The sequence below is a fragment of the Terrapene carolina genome, unplaced genomic scaffold (assembly GCF_002925995.2).
Source record: "Terrapene carolina triunguis isolate 2854851 unplaced genomic scaffold, T_m_triunguis-2.0 Scaffold55, whole genome shotgun sequence".
Taxonomy (NCBI): domain Eukaryota; kingdom Metazoa; phylum Chordata; order Testudines; family Emydidae; genus Terrapene; species Terrapene triunguis.
This window is the reverse complement of record NW_020664406.1, coordinates 97,175-116,930: the sequence shown is the minus strand read 5'-3', so window position 1 is coordinate 116,930 and position 19,756 is coordinate 97,175. Positions and strand designations below refer to the sequence as shown.

Below are 19,756 nucleotides of genomic sequence, written 5' to 3'. Positions count from 1 at the left end.
CCTCTTCAAACAGGACTGCATTACTGTGAACGAGGAACCTTGTAATTACATAATAAATAGCACATTTTATCTCTGAAGCAGACGACTTCTCAAAAATTGTAGACCAGTGTTATATACATTTTCCCCATTCGTACAAACGGTTAAAAGTTGTTGTTTTTTAAACTAAAAGCCATTCCTAGGGCTTAAGATGTTTGATCATTAAAACTTGAGTAACATTTTTGGAGCCATCTTGGAAATACCAATCTGTATGATTCACAATGCATGATTCATTTCAAAATGCATTTGCATTGGACATGGTCCCATAAATAATATTTAGAAAACCACATGAGGCAACTTTCTGTTTAAAAAGAAGAAAGCATTATGCCTGTTTTTTTAAAAACACAGCACACAGGGCAGGTGATTTAGTCATTTCACATCATTGAACCAGCTTTTCTGTCTTACATGCTATTCTGGCATGATCCTTTTTTCCCTGTGTCTTTACTCTAGGCCTCGTGCTTTCTGGTCCCTCTTCACCTCCTGTTACCCTGCTACCTCCCATTTTCTCTCTCTTCTTTCACACCTTTCCTTCCACAGCTAGTCCTCTTTAAATGCTTCTATTGTCTACCATTATTAGCAAGGCTAGTATGCTGACATTTCCCCCCACCTCTATCAGGCAGCAAACCAAGCTCCCACAGAGGATGCAAATTCCACAAAGTCAGACCAGTGCTGCACGCTCATGGCACATTCCTAAAGCTTGAAATTAAGCCTGAGAAATGCATCCTAACTTGTGTGCATGTTTAAATAATTTAAGCGAGTCAAAGATGTTGTGTCACCTAGTTCATCTTAGTGGTAATGCAGGATTGTTCTTTATTATACTAGGCTTACTTCTAGTCCAGTTTTGAATATGCCAACCAATGGGGCAGCTTACACCACTTTCACTGGGATTCCAAAGCCTAGTAAAGTTTATCATTAGAGAGTGTTATGCTTATAACTAGTTGGTCTAAGTTTTACTTTTCTTAATTTAATTGCATTAATCCTAATTGTGCCACCTCTCCTCCCTCGATGGTTATGCACTTCCCGTATTTGCAGACTTGTGTCCCCACTTAATCAGTGGTTAGCTAAGCTATACCCATATAGCTTTTAAGATGTCCTTACAAATCAATCCTTTCAGTCTCACAACCATTTCTGTTGTCCTTTGAACTTCCTCCAATTTGTAAAAATAAATTCTTAAAAAAAAAAAAACCTTTCTAGTAAGAGGTGCTCAATATTAACCACAGAATAAATTCCAATTACAGTCATGGTTATTACCTCACTGCTGTGTCATGGAATATCTCAGCACATGCAGCCCAAAATTGTATTGGTCCTTTTTGTTCAGATGTCTCACTACTAATTTGTTTTGAATTCTCTCTCCTCAGTCAAACCTAAAGATAATGCTCGGAAAGACTTATTACTTCCCAGATTCCTCCTCCCCATTACATATCTGTGTTTGGGATTATAATTTCCCAGACCTACCTTGCATTTTTCTAAGAGAATTCACCTTGTTGTTTTCTGCCCAGATTTTTTAGATCTTTCCACAACCTTTTGTATTATTTTTGTACCACTCCCTGCACACTAGTAACTGTACATTTTATAACATGCTACCTACTACTACTACACAATTAAAGAAGATATTAAGACTGGATCCAATACTAAACTCATCTGTACCTTCTAGACTCCTCTTTCAATTTAACATTTGTTAAATTAAATCCTTTTTTTACACTCCTTTCACGTAGTTGTCAATCCATGTGACAGTAATCATAGCCAAGCTGATCTGAATTCATTTTGACAGTAAGGTTCTGAGACTGTATCCAAGGGTTTATCAAAATAAAGCCAATCTTAAAAATAACCAAGTCATGAGTAATAAGCAGCACTGGTTTATGAAGACTAGATCTTGCCAGACAAACATTTGTTTGGATACAGTTACAAAATTGACAGATGAATGGAAAGCAGACCAAGTAACAGATTTGGATTTTCTAGACATGATTACTATCAATATTTTACTAGGGATAGGATTCAGACTTTGAGAGAACAGTAATTGCCAGGATTTAGGGTGGTAAGAATTCAAGTATTTTACAGAAATAATTGTGGAAATGAAGATATTCAAACTTGAATGATGATAATTATTTAACAGAAGATTTTATCCATTGTGGAAAGAATAAAGGGACAATATCCTAATTAAATCCCAAATGCATACATAGTTATGATAACCATTTCAAAAGGTACACTGTCAAATCTGAGAGAGGCCAAAAATTAGAACTTTCAGCTTTCTTGATTCACAAGTATGCGTCATGCTGCCCCATTCTTGTGCGGAGGAGAAGATACTGAAATAGTTTCTCCTTCGCTACTCTGAAGAAATGGACAGAGAGATCACAAACAAGCCATGCACTCCAGACAGAATGGATCCCATAGTAAAATAGTCTAATTTTAAACAGCCTTTGTTTTTGAAGGGGCTGATATCTTACTTCCTAGGAATTTTATTTCAAAATGCTATTTTAGGTTCGATTATGTTTTGGGCACTGATAGTATCCCTTTAAAGCCCTATGATAGATTTATAATAAGGGAGTAAGTTTATTACAGAGCAATTTTATAAAGTCTACAATATTTGTGAACGAAAGCCAAGGAGTTTGTGGTTAGAAACCCATATTAATGTTTCAATAAAAGTAAACTAGTTGATGGATACATAAAACATATTTCACATTGCAATACTAGCAAGAGATATCTATCTAAATGTGCTTAAAAGCCCCACAGAACTCAAGCACAACACTGAGAATTCTATAACTGCAACGTATAAACCCTTAGACCAGGGGTAGGCAACCTACGGCACGTGTGCCGAAGGCAGCATGCGAGCTGATTTTCAGTGGCACTCACACTGCCCGGGTCCTGGCCACCGGTCTGGGGGGCACTGCATTTTAATTTAATTTTAAATGAAGTTTCTTAAACATTTTAAAAACCTTATTTACTTTACATACAACAACAGTTTAGTTATATATTATAGACTTATAGAAGGAGATCTTCTAAAAACGTTAAAATGTATTACTGGCACGCAAAACCTTAAATCAGAGTGAATAAATGAAGACTCGGCACACCACTTCTGAAAGGTTGCTGACCCCTGCCTTAGACCCTAAGTTATTTGCCAATCCCCAAACTGTAAACATCACAAGGTTCAATGAACTAGGCTCTCAGGTTATCTGATGTTCTTATTGATCACGCAGTAATATAGACAAAAATTAGGATTATCAAACACTACTGAATACTAGGTATTGTGCCATCAGCTAATTGAATTTTCTTGTCTTTCCCCACCCTATAAGCTGTTAAACTTTTCTGGAATTCATATAATGATGTATAGAAAAAACCACTAAGAAAGTGGATTAAAGGCATTTGGTACTCACTTGTCTATCTCAATACCAAGCGGATTAGCTGGACGTAGAGACAAGGGGGGAATCCCTTTGTTCCTGTCAGTGCGCGTGTCATAATAGTTCATTTCATCAACCCAGACAGCAGACTGATCCAAGATACCTAGAGAAAATAAAGCACATATCCTTAAAACAACAAAAGCTGTCCAGCACCATCAACTTCGTCCATACTGAATTAATTTGAAAAAGACTGAAAAATATAAAATGCATGCCTAGGTAATATTTTGGAAGATACAGAACAAAACAACCTGGATACAATTATGCTAAACTATTTGCTTAGAGTAGCTGGAAAGGTATCAGTGGCAGGGCATCACACCTTACATCTCACAGACTGCACTGTTCTGTTTAAGATACAAAGTACCAACACGGACAAGTTAACAGAAAATAATAAAATAGCACTTTTCCAAGTCTTTTACTCATCACCTCCAACCCTGTCACCCGCCAAAGATACCAGCTGCTAATGTGGTAGTCTCTCTTTTCATAAATTTTGGGGAAAATTCCTCATTTTCACCACTCAGCCAGAATAAAAGTTAACTCTGGCCACAAGCCCCTTAGCTAGCAAGTCCCGCAGTATGTGGCAGTCCTCAATGAGTGTAGAGCAGAGAGAACTGGCTTCCTCCCAACAGCTCAAGCATAGGGAGCATGTCAAGGCCCTCAGACTTTTGCTGTTTGGCAAAACACAGATTTCTTCCTCCCCAAGACTTTCCCCTCCCACAAGTTTCTAATAAAATCTGAAATATTAATATTTGGATTGTAAAACATTAGAACAGCTCTGGGGAAAGTATGTGTTATTTAATTGCCATTGGAACCATAGAAAACAAGAACCTAAACTGTTGCTTTTGTGTAGCCCTTATATAAACAGTGCCTGTCTTAATTTCTCAATGATCTAGATTGGATTCTAATTTTTTTTTATTCAAACGACATTTTTGACAGGATTGCAGATGAAATTTGGGGTTAGACTACTTGACAACATTCTTAATTATTAAACAACACACTAGAAATACCCCAAAAAGGTCTTTTTGTGTGTGTGTGTCTTACCAGGTATTAGTTGCTAATGTTGCTTAATTATAACAGCATCCAACATTCAACTCCTTTTTTAAAAGGATAACAGTCAGAAGGAACTATAGGTGTACTGTCCACGTTCCTTTTGTGTCTTTTACTGATTCATTAAGCTTAATAGCCCATTAAAGAACTTGATTACTGGGACTGTCATTTTTGCAAGTATTAATATCCATTCTAAAGGGTAGGAGTGTGTGAAGGAAATCAAAGAGTTTTCGCTTTCAGAAAAACAGATGCCTTCAATGACCAACGTATAAGTATACCTAAAAGGCAGATTTCAACTCAAAATGTGTATTGTTAGTATATATTTTGCAAGTACTAAACAAGTAAAGAGTAACTAAGGAACAACTATCAGTGGGTTAAATTTTATAAATAAAATTTATTTACAAAACCAAAGACATCTAGTCAATTTTAATTATTTAGCAAAAGTAATTGTAAGTTTGAATGAGGCAAAATACCTATTTTCTCAGGTTTCAGGAGTTTGAAGGAAACAGTCGAAGTTCCTCTGCCACCTGATTTTGTAGTGACAATAATGTCCCCCTTATCATTTTTAGCTTGTCCCACTCGACACACTATTTTACTGGCAGACATCCATTCAGCAGTCAGCAGACAGTTGTGTCCACAGATTGTTAAACCTGGAAATCAAAGACTTACTGTGAATAAAACTGATGAAATACAGTCTGTCTTATAATAGTTAGTTTTCTGTTTATCTAGACATGTTATAAACAAATAAAAGAATTCTGCCAATCCTGTCTTTTATAATTTAGATGAATAATATTGATGTTTATTTTTAAGCATTTTTTCCTATTTTTATGCATTTAAACTTTCACAGTTGTGGAAAATTATGGGTGGGGGAGGTCAGACAATTATTTAATGACAAATAGACAGATTCAAACTATTAAGCGTTATAAGCTGTTAAAACACAAATTGTCAACATCACATGTCAAAATATACAAAGTAAATATCCTTAAATCAACAAATCAGACCCATTGTTACTATTCATTCCCTAATCCATTTGTAACAAGTCTAATCCAAAAATCTAAATAACTGGATTTTGACTCTAATAAGTTCTCAAGCAGCATTTTTTGTACTTTGCCTATCTTTATATTTTGATTACCATCACTGTAAGTATTTGTTGTGGGTTTGTGTATGTACAGTGAAATCAATGTTTACTGACATTTACGGATAAAAATCTAATCCTTCCAAGCCTAGTTAGAGATCATTGAGGTGCTCTCATCTGTATCTCTTCTATAGTACTTTGTAGACCCAATACAGTAAGGAAATCATGGGTATATTTTTCAAAAGCATGAACCTAAGCCCTATTGATTTTCAGTGGGAGGTAGGCACTTTTGAAAATACGACTTAAGCTCCTAATCATTTAGGTGCTTTTGAAACTGTTTCTCCCTATGTACTAAGTACATTGCTGATCAGCCTCTATATCTTCAAAACACTGCACAAATATTAATTATTCAGGTTTTCAGTATAGGTGTCTAGATTAGCTTCTGCCCCAATACAGATGGTACATCACTGTAATCAGACAATGCCAGTTTTTTTTAAAAATTGGGTTGGTTTGTATTTTCAATTTCTAGAAACCTCTTACCAATTTAACAGATACTTACATGAAAAAGGTCCACATGTGTCACACAGCCCCAAATATTTCACACTTTCTTTTCTCATAATTTAATTCTTTGAATGTACACAGCAGATAAATTTGGCAGGATTGAGGTTTTTGTCAGATAGCACATCTCTTCTTGGCCAAATTCATTTTTTTTAAGGGGACTAAAATGCTTGTTACAACAGAGTGGAATATTCAGAAAGAATTATTTTTAAAATGTACAAGGATGGTAGATAAATTATATATTTTTTAAAGGTGACCATCCACTGCCTTCTTCATTCTATTCAGCAGAATGGTATCCAATACTGATTGCAGTACCTCTCCAGTTCATGCACTGAATGAGAGCACCCTTTTTTGGCAATGACACGACGCCATTTGTAGACTATTACTAGAAGCTATGGGATACTAAGCTGATCAACATAATAAGGGAGTTTATATGATGGAAGCAGATGTGCAGTGAGGTCGCATATAGGCCTGGGTGACTATTGTGATATTGTGACTGGAGCTGGGCAAGGATCTGTGTTATTTAACAATCCTCTTTGAATCAGCATCCAACTGGTTGATGAAGAGGGCAAAAAAAGGCACTATGGATGGTGTAAAATAGGTTAGCGGAGATAAGTTACATGACTTTGACTTTGCTGATGAAATTGCTTTACTAAGTATGATGTGGAACTGAATGATTCCCCTCATATCAGATGTAGAACAGGAAGCAGCAAAAATTGGATTGAAAGTAAAAAGTTATGAAGGTCAGAAACTGGACAACAGATGTAAAGATGTATGGGAATGGAAAAGAAATCACACAGGTAGAAGAGTTCAGCTATCTTGGGAATGTGATGACATTTGAAGGGGACTGTGAAAGATATTCATACAAGATTAGGAAAAGCAAACAGAGGTCTTTCACATCAAACTAAACCATGACTATACCATGTGACTGTACTGAGCTCACTACTGTACAGAGCAGAGACAATGGCTAACACAAAGCAATTGATGGGTAATCTCCACAGATGGCTGAGGAAGATATTACACATTTTATGGAAAGACAAAACAACAAATGCAAGAGTAAGGAAGCTGACAGAGCAGAACATGTTAGAAAATATCAACAACAACAAAAGGCTCAGGTGATTTGGACATGTATAACATATGGAAGATTGGAGCAAGTGTTAAGCAAGCATTGTACCTGTGGGAGGAAGGAGAAAGTGAGGAAGACCAAGGAAGAACTGGCAAAAGACAGTGACATAGTAAACTCAATGTGCTGGCATCACCTGAACTACTACAAAACTAGTGAGTGACCGTAATCAATGGAGGAACTGGACTCCCAGATGTGCCAATGGTACCAGAGGAACTAAGATCTAAAGTAAAGGTGACCAGCAGAGAAATAAATCTTGTCTCTGTGCAGTTGTGTGTTATTGTTTGTGGGGTGTTTTTTTTTCAGGGGATGGGGGGGAGAGAAAAAGAAAGAAAGAAAGAAAAAGAAAGAAAGGTAGGTTTTATGTTTGTGTTTTGCCTTCAGAATGTATGAAATATCAAACCCTGTCTTTTCTGGCTTTTGCCCAGAATTTTTGGAAGGACAAAAATAAGAGGCTGGAGTGAAACTTTTCTCAGCCCCGACTGAAAAGGTGAGACAGTTGAATCTTTAACAAAGAACTTTTTCTCAAGTGTGTGATAGGAGTTTGAATTAAGTAGGTGCTAAGAAAATAATAAAGAAATAAAGAAATCAGACTTTGAAACCTGGGCAATTGAGAGGGAAAGTGATTTTTAGTCACTGTTTAAAGACTCTTGTCTTATGATATAATTGCCACTAGTTTGTCAAGTATACATAAAGTCATCCCACAAAACCAGGGTAGACAACACCAGACTTTTCTAGTGTAAAGACTAGCAAGGGGAAAAAAGCATTTTTTTTTTTAATTATAACAACATTCAGAATGTTTTTATACATCAAAAGAAGCAAAAAAGAGCAGCCTGTTTCCTCCTTTGTAGGTCAGTTTTAAGGTTCACTCAATAAGATTCATTTAATTACTACTTAATTTAACTTGATGGAATAATTTAACTTGGATTTTCACTAAAATATGTAGGAAATGTTTATACTTGTGCAAAATCATTTGAAGATTTCTACATTATTTAAGAGTTTCTTTCCTGCCTTCAATTTTATTTCTTAAATAAATATTACTACTCAGGGAACATGGGACTTAAGGAGTCCACTAACTTAAAAATTTGCTATAATCGGCTTCACCTCACAGAATAATAAATGACATGGCACTGTAATGTATGTGCTCCTCATTAATGTTTTGCATACCACACTAAATATAGTAATGGCACAGGGCTAAAACTTTAAAACTGACAAAAGATCTCCCTCGATACATATTTGAATCCAGAAACAAACTTTGTTCCCAAATGACAGAACTTCCTTATAAATGAAAAGTATTTTCTTAAATTTTCTGCAAGTGTTTTTAAAGTTTCAAAGTCGCAAGTGACTTACAACCTGGTTGTCTTTAACAGAATGACGTAAAAAGGCATATTCTCTTTCTTCATACATGTGGTACTCAGTTTATTCTCAAGCACATAATATTTTCTACTTTTTATTGAATTGTAATGCTTTTTGGCAGCAGGTGGTAAGGAGAGTTTAACTGAGGTTTATAAAAATATTAGGCCTGAATCCAAAAAAGACTTACAAGTGTGAGTACTCCCATCGTGTGTAACTCTTTGCAAGACTGGGACCTTAGGGAATGTCTATGCTGCGATAAAAAACCCATGGCACTGAGTCTCAGAGCTCAGATCAACTGACATGGGATCACATGACTCGGCTGTGGGGCTAAAAATAGCAGTGTAGACATTTGGGCTCAGGATGGAGCCCGAGCTCTGAGACCCTCCCCACTCATAGGGTCTCAGAGACCGGGCTCTAGTGGAAGCCAGAACTTCTACACTGCAATTTTAGAGCCCCACAAGCCCAAGTCAGCTGACCCGGGCCAGCCACAGACGTGTAGATGTACCTTTAGACACTCCCCAGAATAAACTAAATGTTAAATAAGCTAAGATAAAAATTGCAATGACTTTCAACTCTCCTACAACAACACAGAAGATGATTAGCAGCAAAGATCTGAAAGAAGACTTATTTACACTGTAAAGTAATGCACAATTGCCCAGGTGTATTTATTGGAGGGGGTGTGGTGTGGCATAGCATGACTTCAAGTGGCAAGACAGAGTCCAGGTGAATTAGCTGGAATGCTGCTAAAAAGTACAACAAAAATTGTGTATATATAGTGCCTTTTACCTACATATATCAAAGGTTTTTTTGTTTTGTTTGGTTGTGTTTTTAAACAAATATTCACTAAGCTTCAACACTCTGGTCAGAGCAGGAAAATGTTGTTATACTGTTTTTTTAGATGGCAAACTGAAACACAGTAAAGTTAAACAATTTGAACACAGCCACAAAAGTCACTGGCAGAGTAGGGAACAGAACTTAGGAGTTCTGTTTTACAATCATGGGGTAAAATCCTGGTTCAATTGAAACCAAAGAGAAAACTCTCATTGGCTTCACTACGGCCAGATTTCACCCATGGACTCTAACTACAAGACAAACCACCTCTGGCATACGTAATAAGGTACACATATATTTAACGTGTACATTACCAATTCAAAAGCATCCTTCCAAACTCATGGGGATAATTGTATATTATCATACTACCCATCGTTTATTTCCTCTGAATGTAAAAATATCAGAATCTGTCACCAAGCAGTTACTTGCAGTCTAAAAAAGTGGAATGCATCAAACCATTTCTCTGAATTTACCTATGAGGTCTGTTGGCCCAGTTCCCAAGTTTTCTCCTCTAATTGTGACTTTTGTCCATGAAATCCCTTCATTGGGAGAGATACCAGTTACAAGAGGGGGCTGGCGTGATCGAGACATGATATTTTCCTTCTGTGATTGGAAATCCAGTTACTCAGCAATCTGTTCAATAAGGAACAATAAATACAGTATGTAAGTATTTACAAAATAATTATATCAAAAACTGAAAACATTAAAATTGTAAAACTAAACATCTTTTAAAAATGTTTTTATAAAAAAAATAGTTTTCACCACACATTTTAAATATTTTTATATTTATATTTAAATTTAAATTATAATGTTATATTAATTACTAGATGTCCTTGCATTTACACGTATGTATATTCAATAACTCCAGATCTGAATTAAGTAAAGAAAGTAAAACCCCCCCCAAAAGATACATTAGAAACAAATCCATTAACATTCATAATGGTAAGTCAGAGTACACATGTATAATAAGATCACAGTAGTAAGAATTTGGAAGAATCTACTCAGTCAAGTCCATCCTTGGCTTAGATCAGAGGTACGATACTACCTACGTATGTTCACAACCATAACACCCCCCTTTCTTGGGGGAGGGGGGAGGATTCCTCAGGAGTAGTTTAGATAAATGATGAGCGTTTATCCAAAATGGAAACCATTCTTACTCTGAAAGTAAGAGACAGCTCCCGATACCAACATAAAGGAGAAATCAATATTATTAACAATATAAAAAAATCCTACCTGGCCCAGGACAATATACGCTTTGAATACGTATTCAAACAGCATGTGAAATTATTTGAGAACCATTTCCAGAATAGTATCATTTTGCATTTCAAATCAGGAGCCTGCCTGAATCATTTCAGTTATCTCAGCAGTCGTAAACACTACTAAAACTCCTGTGTCATGCAACTCATACTTAATCCGTGATTAATTCTGATACTAAACTTCTTGCTGTTTATTAGTAACTTTCATTTGCAAAGCTTTGCAAGCCAAAAAGCAGATGCACACGGCTTGAAGCAACATTAGCTCCCACTGTGTTCTTTCTGCAGCTGCTGCACAGGGATTCAGTCCAAAGAAGCAAATAGGTCCTGTAGTAACTTCAACAGTAAAAAAAGGGGCAAGCATAGCCGGGTTCAGGGACAGCCATCCACATATGATGACTCCTGTCTCAAGGGATATATGGATCACTTCACCTATTCTGTGACCCCCTAATCTCGCCAGGCAGGACAATTTTTTTTTTTAAACTCTGAGGGGGAACCTCACAGCATTTAGTCCCCTCTGCCCGGCCTTCCACCGGTTGCTCTTGGAGAGAAGATGATCTGTCATCACGTATTTATAACAGGAACTTCTCTAGTCTAGGCAAGCCGATAACCAAATATGACACCTAAAAAAAATGGCTGAAACCTTTCAGCGCAACTTAAATAGATGCTAGTGAGAACGTGACAGGATGTGATCCATGACAAACGACTTCTGAGTAGTCCAAAAATATATTGGTTTAAGGTATAAGATAATATATTATGAAAGTAACAAAAGTACAGGTACTGTACAATATAAAAGTCAGGCCTGGTGGCTGTCCAAAATGGATTAAAGCTACCTGTGCAACCTTAATTCAACCTCTTTGTGCATATTATGAGTGGGGCCCTACCAAATTCATGGTCCATTTTGGTCAATTTCCTGGTCATAGGATTTTAAAAATAATAAATTTCATGATTTCAGCTATTTAAATCTGAAATTTCACAGGGTGTAATTGTAGGGGTCCTGACCCAAAAAGGAGGTGTGTGTGTGGGGGGGACCGTGGGGGGGTTACAAGGTTATTGCAGGGGGGGTTGCGGTACTGCTACCCTTACTTCTGTAATGCTGCTGGCAGTGGCATTGCCTTCAGAGTTGGGCAGATGGAGAGCAGTGGCTGCTGGCCAGGATCCCAGTTCTGAAGGCAGAGCTGCCACCACCAGCAGTGCAGAAGTAAAGATGGCATGGTATGGGAATTTGCGCTGTTGCCTGCAGAGCCAGGCCTTCAGTCAGCAGCCGCCACTCTCTGGCCGCCCAGCTCTGAAGGCACCAGTGGAGAATTAAGGATGGCATAGTATGGTATTACCACCCTTACTTCTGCGCTGCTGCTGGCGAGGCACTGCCTTCAGAGCTGGGCACCTGACCAACAGCCGCCGCTCTCCAGCCACCCAGCTCTAAAGGCAGCAGTTTATCCACTCACAGACTATTTTTTCAATGGGATTCCTACCTCACTCAATGCACAGGATGGGCACCTATTCAATATTTTGTTTTCCTTCATTATTCAATGCGTGACCCCAAGCTGTGCTTACTACACGCTACTCATACCCTATTCTGAAGACAGGATTATTAATTTCCTCCAGGCCTTTTCTATGGTGCTCATCTCTACAGTATCTGAGTGATTCATAAACATTAACTAACTTTCACAACACCCAAATGAGAAGGGGTTATTATCATTTCCATTTTACAGCTGAAGAACTGAGGTACAAAGAGATTAAGGTCAAAAGTATCCACTAATTTTGGTAACCAATTTGAGATGACTAGGACATGATTTTTCAGAGTACTTTGAACAAATGAAGTGCTATATAATACTAAGTACAGCTCCCATTCACTTCAGTTGCAACTGTGAATGCTCCACACTTCTGCAGATCAGACACCAAGATCTCAACTCAGGCACCCAGAAAATGAGGAACACAAAATTAGTGACCACCATGAAAAGTTTGGTTAAGTGACTTGTCGAGCATCATATAATACCACTATGGTAGACACAGGAATAGAATCCAATTCTCCAGGGCAGCAATCAACTGCCTTAATCATGAGACCACCCTCTCTCTCAACGGGTAGTGATCAATGGCTCCATGTCTAGTTGGCAGCCGGTTTCAAGCGGAGTGCCCCAAGGGTCGGTCCTGGGGCCGGTTTTGTTTAATATCTTTATTAATGATCTGGAGGATGGTGTGGACTGCACTCTCAGCAAGTTTGCAGATGACACTAAACTAGGAGGCGTGGTAGATACACTAGAGGGTAGGGATCGGATACAGAGGGACCTAGACAAATTAGAGGATTGGGCCAAAAAAAACCTGATGAGGTTCAACAAGGATAAGTGCAGAGTCCTGCACTTAGGACGGAAGAATCCCATGCACTGCTACAGACTAGGGACCGAATGGCTAGGTAGCAGTTCTGCAGAAAAGGACCTAGGGGTCACAGTGGACGAGAAGCTGGATATGAGTCAACAGTGTGCTCTTGTTGCCAAGAAGGCTAACGGCATTTTGGGCTGTATAAGTAGGGGCATTGCCAGCAGATCGAGGAACGTGATCGTTCCCCTTTATTCGACATTGGTGAGGCCTCATCTGGAATACTGTGTCCAGTTTTGGGCCCCACACTACAAGAAGGATGTGGAAAAATTGGAAAGAGTCCAGCGGAGGGCAACAAAAATGATTAGGGGTCTGGAGCACATGACTTATGAGGAGAGGCTGAGGGAACTGGGATTGTTTAGTCTCCAGAAGAGAAGAATGAGGGGGGATTTGATAGCAGCCTTCAACTACCTGAAGGGGGGTTCCAAAGAGGATGGAGCTCGGCTGTTCTCAGTGGTGGCAGATGACAGAACAAGGAGCAATGGTCTCAAGTTGCAGTGGGGGAGGTCCAGGTTGGATATTAGGAAACACTATTTCACTAGGAGGGTGGTGAAGCACTGGAATGCGTTACCTAGGGAGGTGGTGGAGTCTCCTTCCTTGGAGGTTTTTAAGGCCCGGCTTGACAAAGCCCTGGCTGGGATGATTTAGTTGGGAATTGGTCCTGCTTTGAGCAGGGGGTTGGACTAGATGACCTCTTGAGGTCCCTTCCAACCCTGATATTCTATGATTCTATGATTCTCTTTGCATCCTGTGCCTCATTCACGACACATTACCCATTTTCTGCCACAAATGAGGCAGGGTCCTACAGACAAGTCTCCTTCACTACACAACCCTGTTTAATCCCCCGAGCAGACCCATCCTGTGCACTGAATGAGGCAGGGGTCTGTGGAAAAAATACTATGTAATCATGGCACAGAAACTGTATCATAATGTATATGAACAAGGGGGACGAATTAAATTAAATGTATAATCTTAATTCAGGCATTTCCTAGTTTTTGGGTGCTTGGTATTGCAACCTTAATAATGTTCTTTTAACACAATTTTTTAGTGTGTAATTTCCTACATTTTTAAAATACAGGGAGTCCTCTGACTTACAACACAATTCTGAGGAACGAATTGTGTCATAAGTCGAAACATTGTAAGTCGAAATTGTTTTCCCATAGGAATCAATGGGATGAAGCGGAGATTGGTTCCTGAACCGAGCCCTGATACACTATTTTCACCACAATAACCCAGATTTTTTGTACTAAATGAATTATAGATAACTAATGTTGCAACATCAATGTATTTACTGTACACTGTAAACAGCATTCAAATAAACATATAAACTCACATATGCTGCTCAGAATGCTGGCAACACAGGCTCAGAAAGCCAGGGAGAATGGCACACATGTTGAGCCTCAGACAATCACTGTTCAAGCTTTCTGATTGGCTCCCCGCCCTGGGCTCAGCCAATCAAAACCAAGCAGCAACCCTACCCAGCAACAAGCTGCTGCCTCAAAGCCAATCAGAAGTGACCCCTTCCAGCTCCATACCAGTATAACGCAACCAGGAAGTGATTTCAAGTGAACTTTATGCAAATTGAGCATCGTAAGGGCGAACCAAGCGTCGTAGGGGTGAAACGGGCAGTCAATTGAAAAGCATCATAAGTAGAGTCCAACATAAGTCGGGTGTCGTAAGTCTGAGGACTCCCTGTAGTCAACTGAAAAAACATAAATTCTATCATGTGTCATCATATTGACACCCACATGGATCAACAGCAGGGTTGGAACCCTTTATATCCACTACACAGACCTCAGTCACTTGACCTAGTGGACTGATAGCAGTAGAAGGTAGTCATCCTCTGTGGACCAGCACTAGAGGTGGGATGAGACACTTTGCCAGAGGATTTCATAGTTATTTGTTGATAGCAGAGGAATGGCGAGACTCTGGAATCTTGGGTTCCATTCCAGGCTCTGAAGTGGAGTGTGAAGGGGGCACAGACTTCTCTGTCCATTCCCCCTTAGTTTGACCCCTTTGCACCATCCCTTCCAAACTGTCCCTGTCCTAATCCCGTTCCCCACTCCTAGCCATTCCTAGCCTCCACTCTTCAGGCTTCTCATCCAAAATCCTAGTCCCAGTTTCCTTGCCCAGCAAGTCCTCGTCTCACCCATCCCAACAGCTTATCCCAGTCTTTCCCACAGTCCCAGTCTCCTAGCCCAGCAATTCAAGTGCCCACACCATATCCTTTTCCCCAGGCTCTCAGGCCATCCAGTCCCAGTTTCCCCCTCCCTGCTCATCCGATGTCTCTCTTCCCCACTCTGGCCTCCATTTGCCTCCTCTGCCTTATCTCAGTGTGTGCCACCCCTACCCCTGCTTTTCCCCCGTTTCTGTAAAAAAAAAAAAAAAAAAAAAAAAGTGACAGTTCTCCCCTCACCCTTGGCTCTCTGTCCTATCTATCTCCCCACTCCCTTATCCCCAGTCTCCTTGCCTAGCCAGTCCCAGTCTCACTACAATTCCAATTCCATCTCCATCCCCCAGTTCCAGTCTTCCACCCCTAAGTGCATTTTTCACATCTATTCCCTCTCCGCCCACTTTCTGGTTCAGCTCTTGTCCCCTCTGCATTCCATTCAGATAGCTTCCTCTTCTTCAATGCCTGGGCATCAGTAGAAGAGGGCATTGAGAGCACAGAAGGGACTGGCTCCTTGCTCTCAGTTCCTGTGCCAGGCCAGCTGGGAACTGCAGTTTCAGTGAAAGTCCTGCTCAGACCCAGGTTGCAGTATGCTCAGTGAGGACAGAATCTTCAGAGAATTAAATTGCTAGGCTGTAGCAAGTCTCTGAGCACGTGCGAACTGTGATTTTATTTTATTTTATTTTATTTTTACAACTTGCCCAAATTTGGGTGGATTTTCACAGGGACAGCAAAAAGCACATCCCGAGAAATTCTCCTGCCAAATTTCAAATCCCTGCACCAAACAAGAGTAGCTAGAACTTCTCAATAAAAAAGTTGTAAGAATTTTTATTAACATGGGCAAAACAATGTATTTGTCACTAGCCTCATTCTCAGAAGTGGCTGAAATGTTTTGAATGACATTTTCCAAAAACCTCAGCCTGAGGCAGACACCAGACAGTCATAATTTCAGCCAAAATAGTTACAATTTTGCAAACTTCTAACCAAGTACCAAATGAAAATATGATCTCATAATGTGAAATGTAAAGCAACCTTAATAATAGGAGCTCTGCCTCTAATAAATAAGATGTTCAAAGGTTAAGTACATGCTTATCCCTCCTCACAAGTTTTGTGCCTATTGCCAAGTTTAAAAATACTGGTAACATAGGAAATTTTGACTGTATTTCCCACATGGATCAAAGATAGCAGTTATCATAGGCCCAGATTCATCCCTTCCTGTCGGAACAGATCCAGGGAGAAGACAATATTGTCAGTCGAGAAGATGGTGTTCCTTCCTCCAAAAAGCTGGCTTTGGAGACTACTCTGAAACTTGAAGGATAACAGGGCCATCTGTGAACAAGTCGTGTGTCTCTGGTCCCTGACAGACTCCCCACCCCTTCTCAGGCCCAGAGTTTGATGACTCCACTAGAGACCTACAGAGATTTCCCCAGAATCAAAGAATCCTTGAAATGTAAAGATCTTGAGAGGTCACCTAGTCCAGCTCCCTATGCTGAGACAGGATAGAAGAGATCTTGCAGCCTAGGACTGTATTATTCTCTTTGAGTGATTTCCACAGGGCCAGAAGAAAAATACTGTGCATTCTCCAGTAGCCTGCCCACCTAGTCTCTATCCCCTCCATCAGTGTGGAGAGATCTCCACAGAAAGTAGAGGGTGTGACAGTGCCATGGAGGTTGCTAAGCACCCCACTTCTGCAGGAATTGGAAGACAGATGCATGGATCTGAGTGAGATCATCTGGACCATTATATTCATTGGACACATTTTAGAGAGATTTAAATCAATGACCAAAACACAGGTCAAAATTGGGGACTCTTCAGAGCCTCACTAGTAATGTGGGGAAAATCTCTAGAAGACAAAATGAAACAGAAATAAACTATTTTGTTATTGCTTGATTTTTCTTCACCAGAAAATTTTTCAGTTTCTTTTTACTGGGGATAGTGCATCTTTCAAAATATCTGGGTATACAGGTAATGTGTTGGAATTAAGACTAAACTCAAAAGTAATATTAAAACATATTTTGCTGGATTTCAGAAACTAGCACTTGATCTCTTTCCATGATGAGCTGAATATATGTAATAAAAATGTTGAGCCTTCTGAAGTCTAATATTTTTTCTAAAATATTTCTATATTTATTGCAGAACTGCTTTAAAAATACTTCACTGGAATAGAGAGCCTGAAATAAATCTCAAAATGTTACAGCTAGACTATAGCATTCAGACTGTCTAGAGTAGTTGAGTTTTTATTTATAACAATTGGCTTCATTATTTCACAGAATAGGTAAAGGAATACTATATATATCCTCCTAGCTACAAAGAGTGAGCAAGTGCTTGGGACCATTCCACTAAAGAAGTTTTGTTCTGTATTTAGATTTATAATATTAAACAGAGAGCACGAGAGAGAGAGAGAACACGCGCGAGAAAGAGAATGTACCTAGGTCTTAGAGCACTTATATAAAGAAACAGAAAGATGCAGAATTGTATGGGTTTGTTAACACTGGTGTAGAAGGGACAATGTAAAATAAAATGTTAAACAGTATTCTTCAAGGATCCCAGCTACTGCACACATATCTACTAGAAATACCACATACAACATTATAATCAATTTGCCAAATCTCTACAAATAATAGTTATCATTGCAGTTAACCTTCCAGTAAATTTGACTCGTGAAAACAATATCGAAATTATTCTCTCCATTCTGCTACCTGGGGCTTACACCGTGCATTTCTAATTCATGGTTCTACTAGAAAGCAGAATTCTGGTTTTACTTCCCATCCCCTCACTTGCAGTGACTATTTGCCAAAATATAAATAGTCAGGTAAATATTGGGTAAGTCTGCCCTGAACACGGGCTTTTATATTCTAATTGATTCCTTCTGCAAATGAAGACGTCATATTTCTAGGCTGGATGAAGTGATAATCAAGTAGGGAAAGGTAAGACTGGCACTTTTTAAAAGGGGGACTCAATGAAGGAGGACACAATGGATTGTTAGAAATTAACAAAGAATAAAAATATTTGCATTAATTATAAAAAAAGCAATATTTTCAGGCTTTCTAGCATTATTGCAAATGTAAAGACCATGGATTGGAACTTATAACACTGACCATTAACATAACACATAGTGTACTGAATGGGTTTTTTTTGTCAGCATTTCGTCACAGGAAGACCCTTGTTCCGTGTACAGCCCAACTGACTAAAGTAGTACAGCTAGTCTCAGTGGGGCACTGTGTTGTAAGGGTCATCAGACATAGATCCAATTGCAGGATCGAGCCTCTAATTTAGTCAAATAAGCACTAACAAATCACGAACAAAAAACCAACTCAATACCAACTAACCTTCAGTGTCAGAAATTTCCCACCCAAATTCAGTAAACAATGAAGCTCTAACACAGCTATATTTGAGATCCTAAGTTCTTCTGTGTAAAGTATAAAAGAACTTTTCAGAAGGTCCTGAACAGAAAGTACCATAGTATTCTACTTATCCATAAAACTAGAACAACGTGAGCGAGAACAATGCAAGTTTCCCCACACTGCCCTGACAACGTGTCTTGATTGTTACACATAGGGACCTTTCTACTGGCTAGAAGGAAAAAGAAGATACAATAGTTCAATCCATTTGGTCACTGGCATCCTTGCTAAGACTATCAAGGGTGGTTTGTATGTATGATGCGAATACCTGTCCAACAGGAACTATATTGAGACCACCCATTCATGTCACATCGTTCAAAAAAGCCATTAGCTAAAAATGATTCTAACTCAGTAGTCACCTGAATTTGAAATATTGACCTATAGATAAAAGACCCAAAAGATTACAGGTGTCCCCAAAATGCTAGTTTCTAATTTTCTACTTCCATTAACTTATTTTTAAAGAAGTGTAAACTGGAAACTAAACATGACTTTTATAATTCTAGGAAGAAGCACATTAGGAAAATACTAAATCATAGCCAGAGTCCATACCTAGGGTTATAATTATAAATGTAGCCCCAAATAGGAAACCAGGCACAAAAATTAACTGTTTACCAGGTTTATAAACACTGGTTGAAATAGCACAATTCTCTCTCTTTTTATTATATGTGCCCAACACCGTGCTGCCAGCAAGTGGAAAAGAGACATTTCCCAATTCTGTCATCTTCTGAGCTTTTGTGAATCTGGTCGTCTCTCAGCAACAAACTCAGAGCCATTAAAGACCATTGTTCTTTCCAGTGAGCACCCGAAGTGAAGCTTGAAAAATATATTCACTACAAAACACCTGACTATAAAGAATGTTCAGATAGGCTTTTTCCTGCAATAATTATCACTTTGAAGTTTAATTAGTTAATTTCCCATTGTCTCCATTATTAAAAAAAAACCAACGTTTTACAAAACTGCTGTTGTACTTCTGTGAGGAGTGTTATTCATTGACAGATTGGATGTGGAAAGACAGGTTTCTCAGCCATATTTTTTGCTGAGAAGTTAGTCTAATTGAAGAAATTTCCTTAGGACCTTTCTTCTTTGTTTGATTTGGACCATATTCCTTTATTATAGTAGTTGTCTCTTTTTTAGTATC

The 19,756-nt window shown here is 38.8% G+C and overlaps 1 protein-coding gene across 1 annotated transcript in view; it reads right to left on the bottom strand.

The window, feature by feature from the left end:
* Positions 1-19,756, bottom strand: part of LOC112107510 (exocyst complex component 2) — a 208,695-nt gene that overhangs the window by 176,470 nt on the left and 12,469 nt on the right. The window contains exons 2-4 of the mRNA XM_026658728.1: positions 9,892-10,051; positions 4,949-5,125; positions 3,408-3,534 (exon numbers count right to left, since the gene is read on the bottom strand). Of these exons, the coding sequence (XP_026514513.1) occupies positions 3,408-3,534; positions 4,949-5,125; positions 9,892-10,009 (422 nt within the window). The 5' untranslated portion in view covers positions 10,010-10,051. The remainder of the gene's footprint in view (positions 1-3,407; positions 3,535-4,948; positions 5,126-9,891; positions 10,052-19,756) is intronic.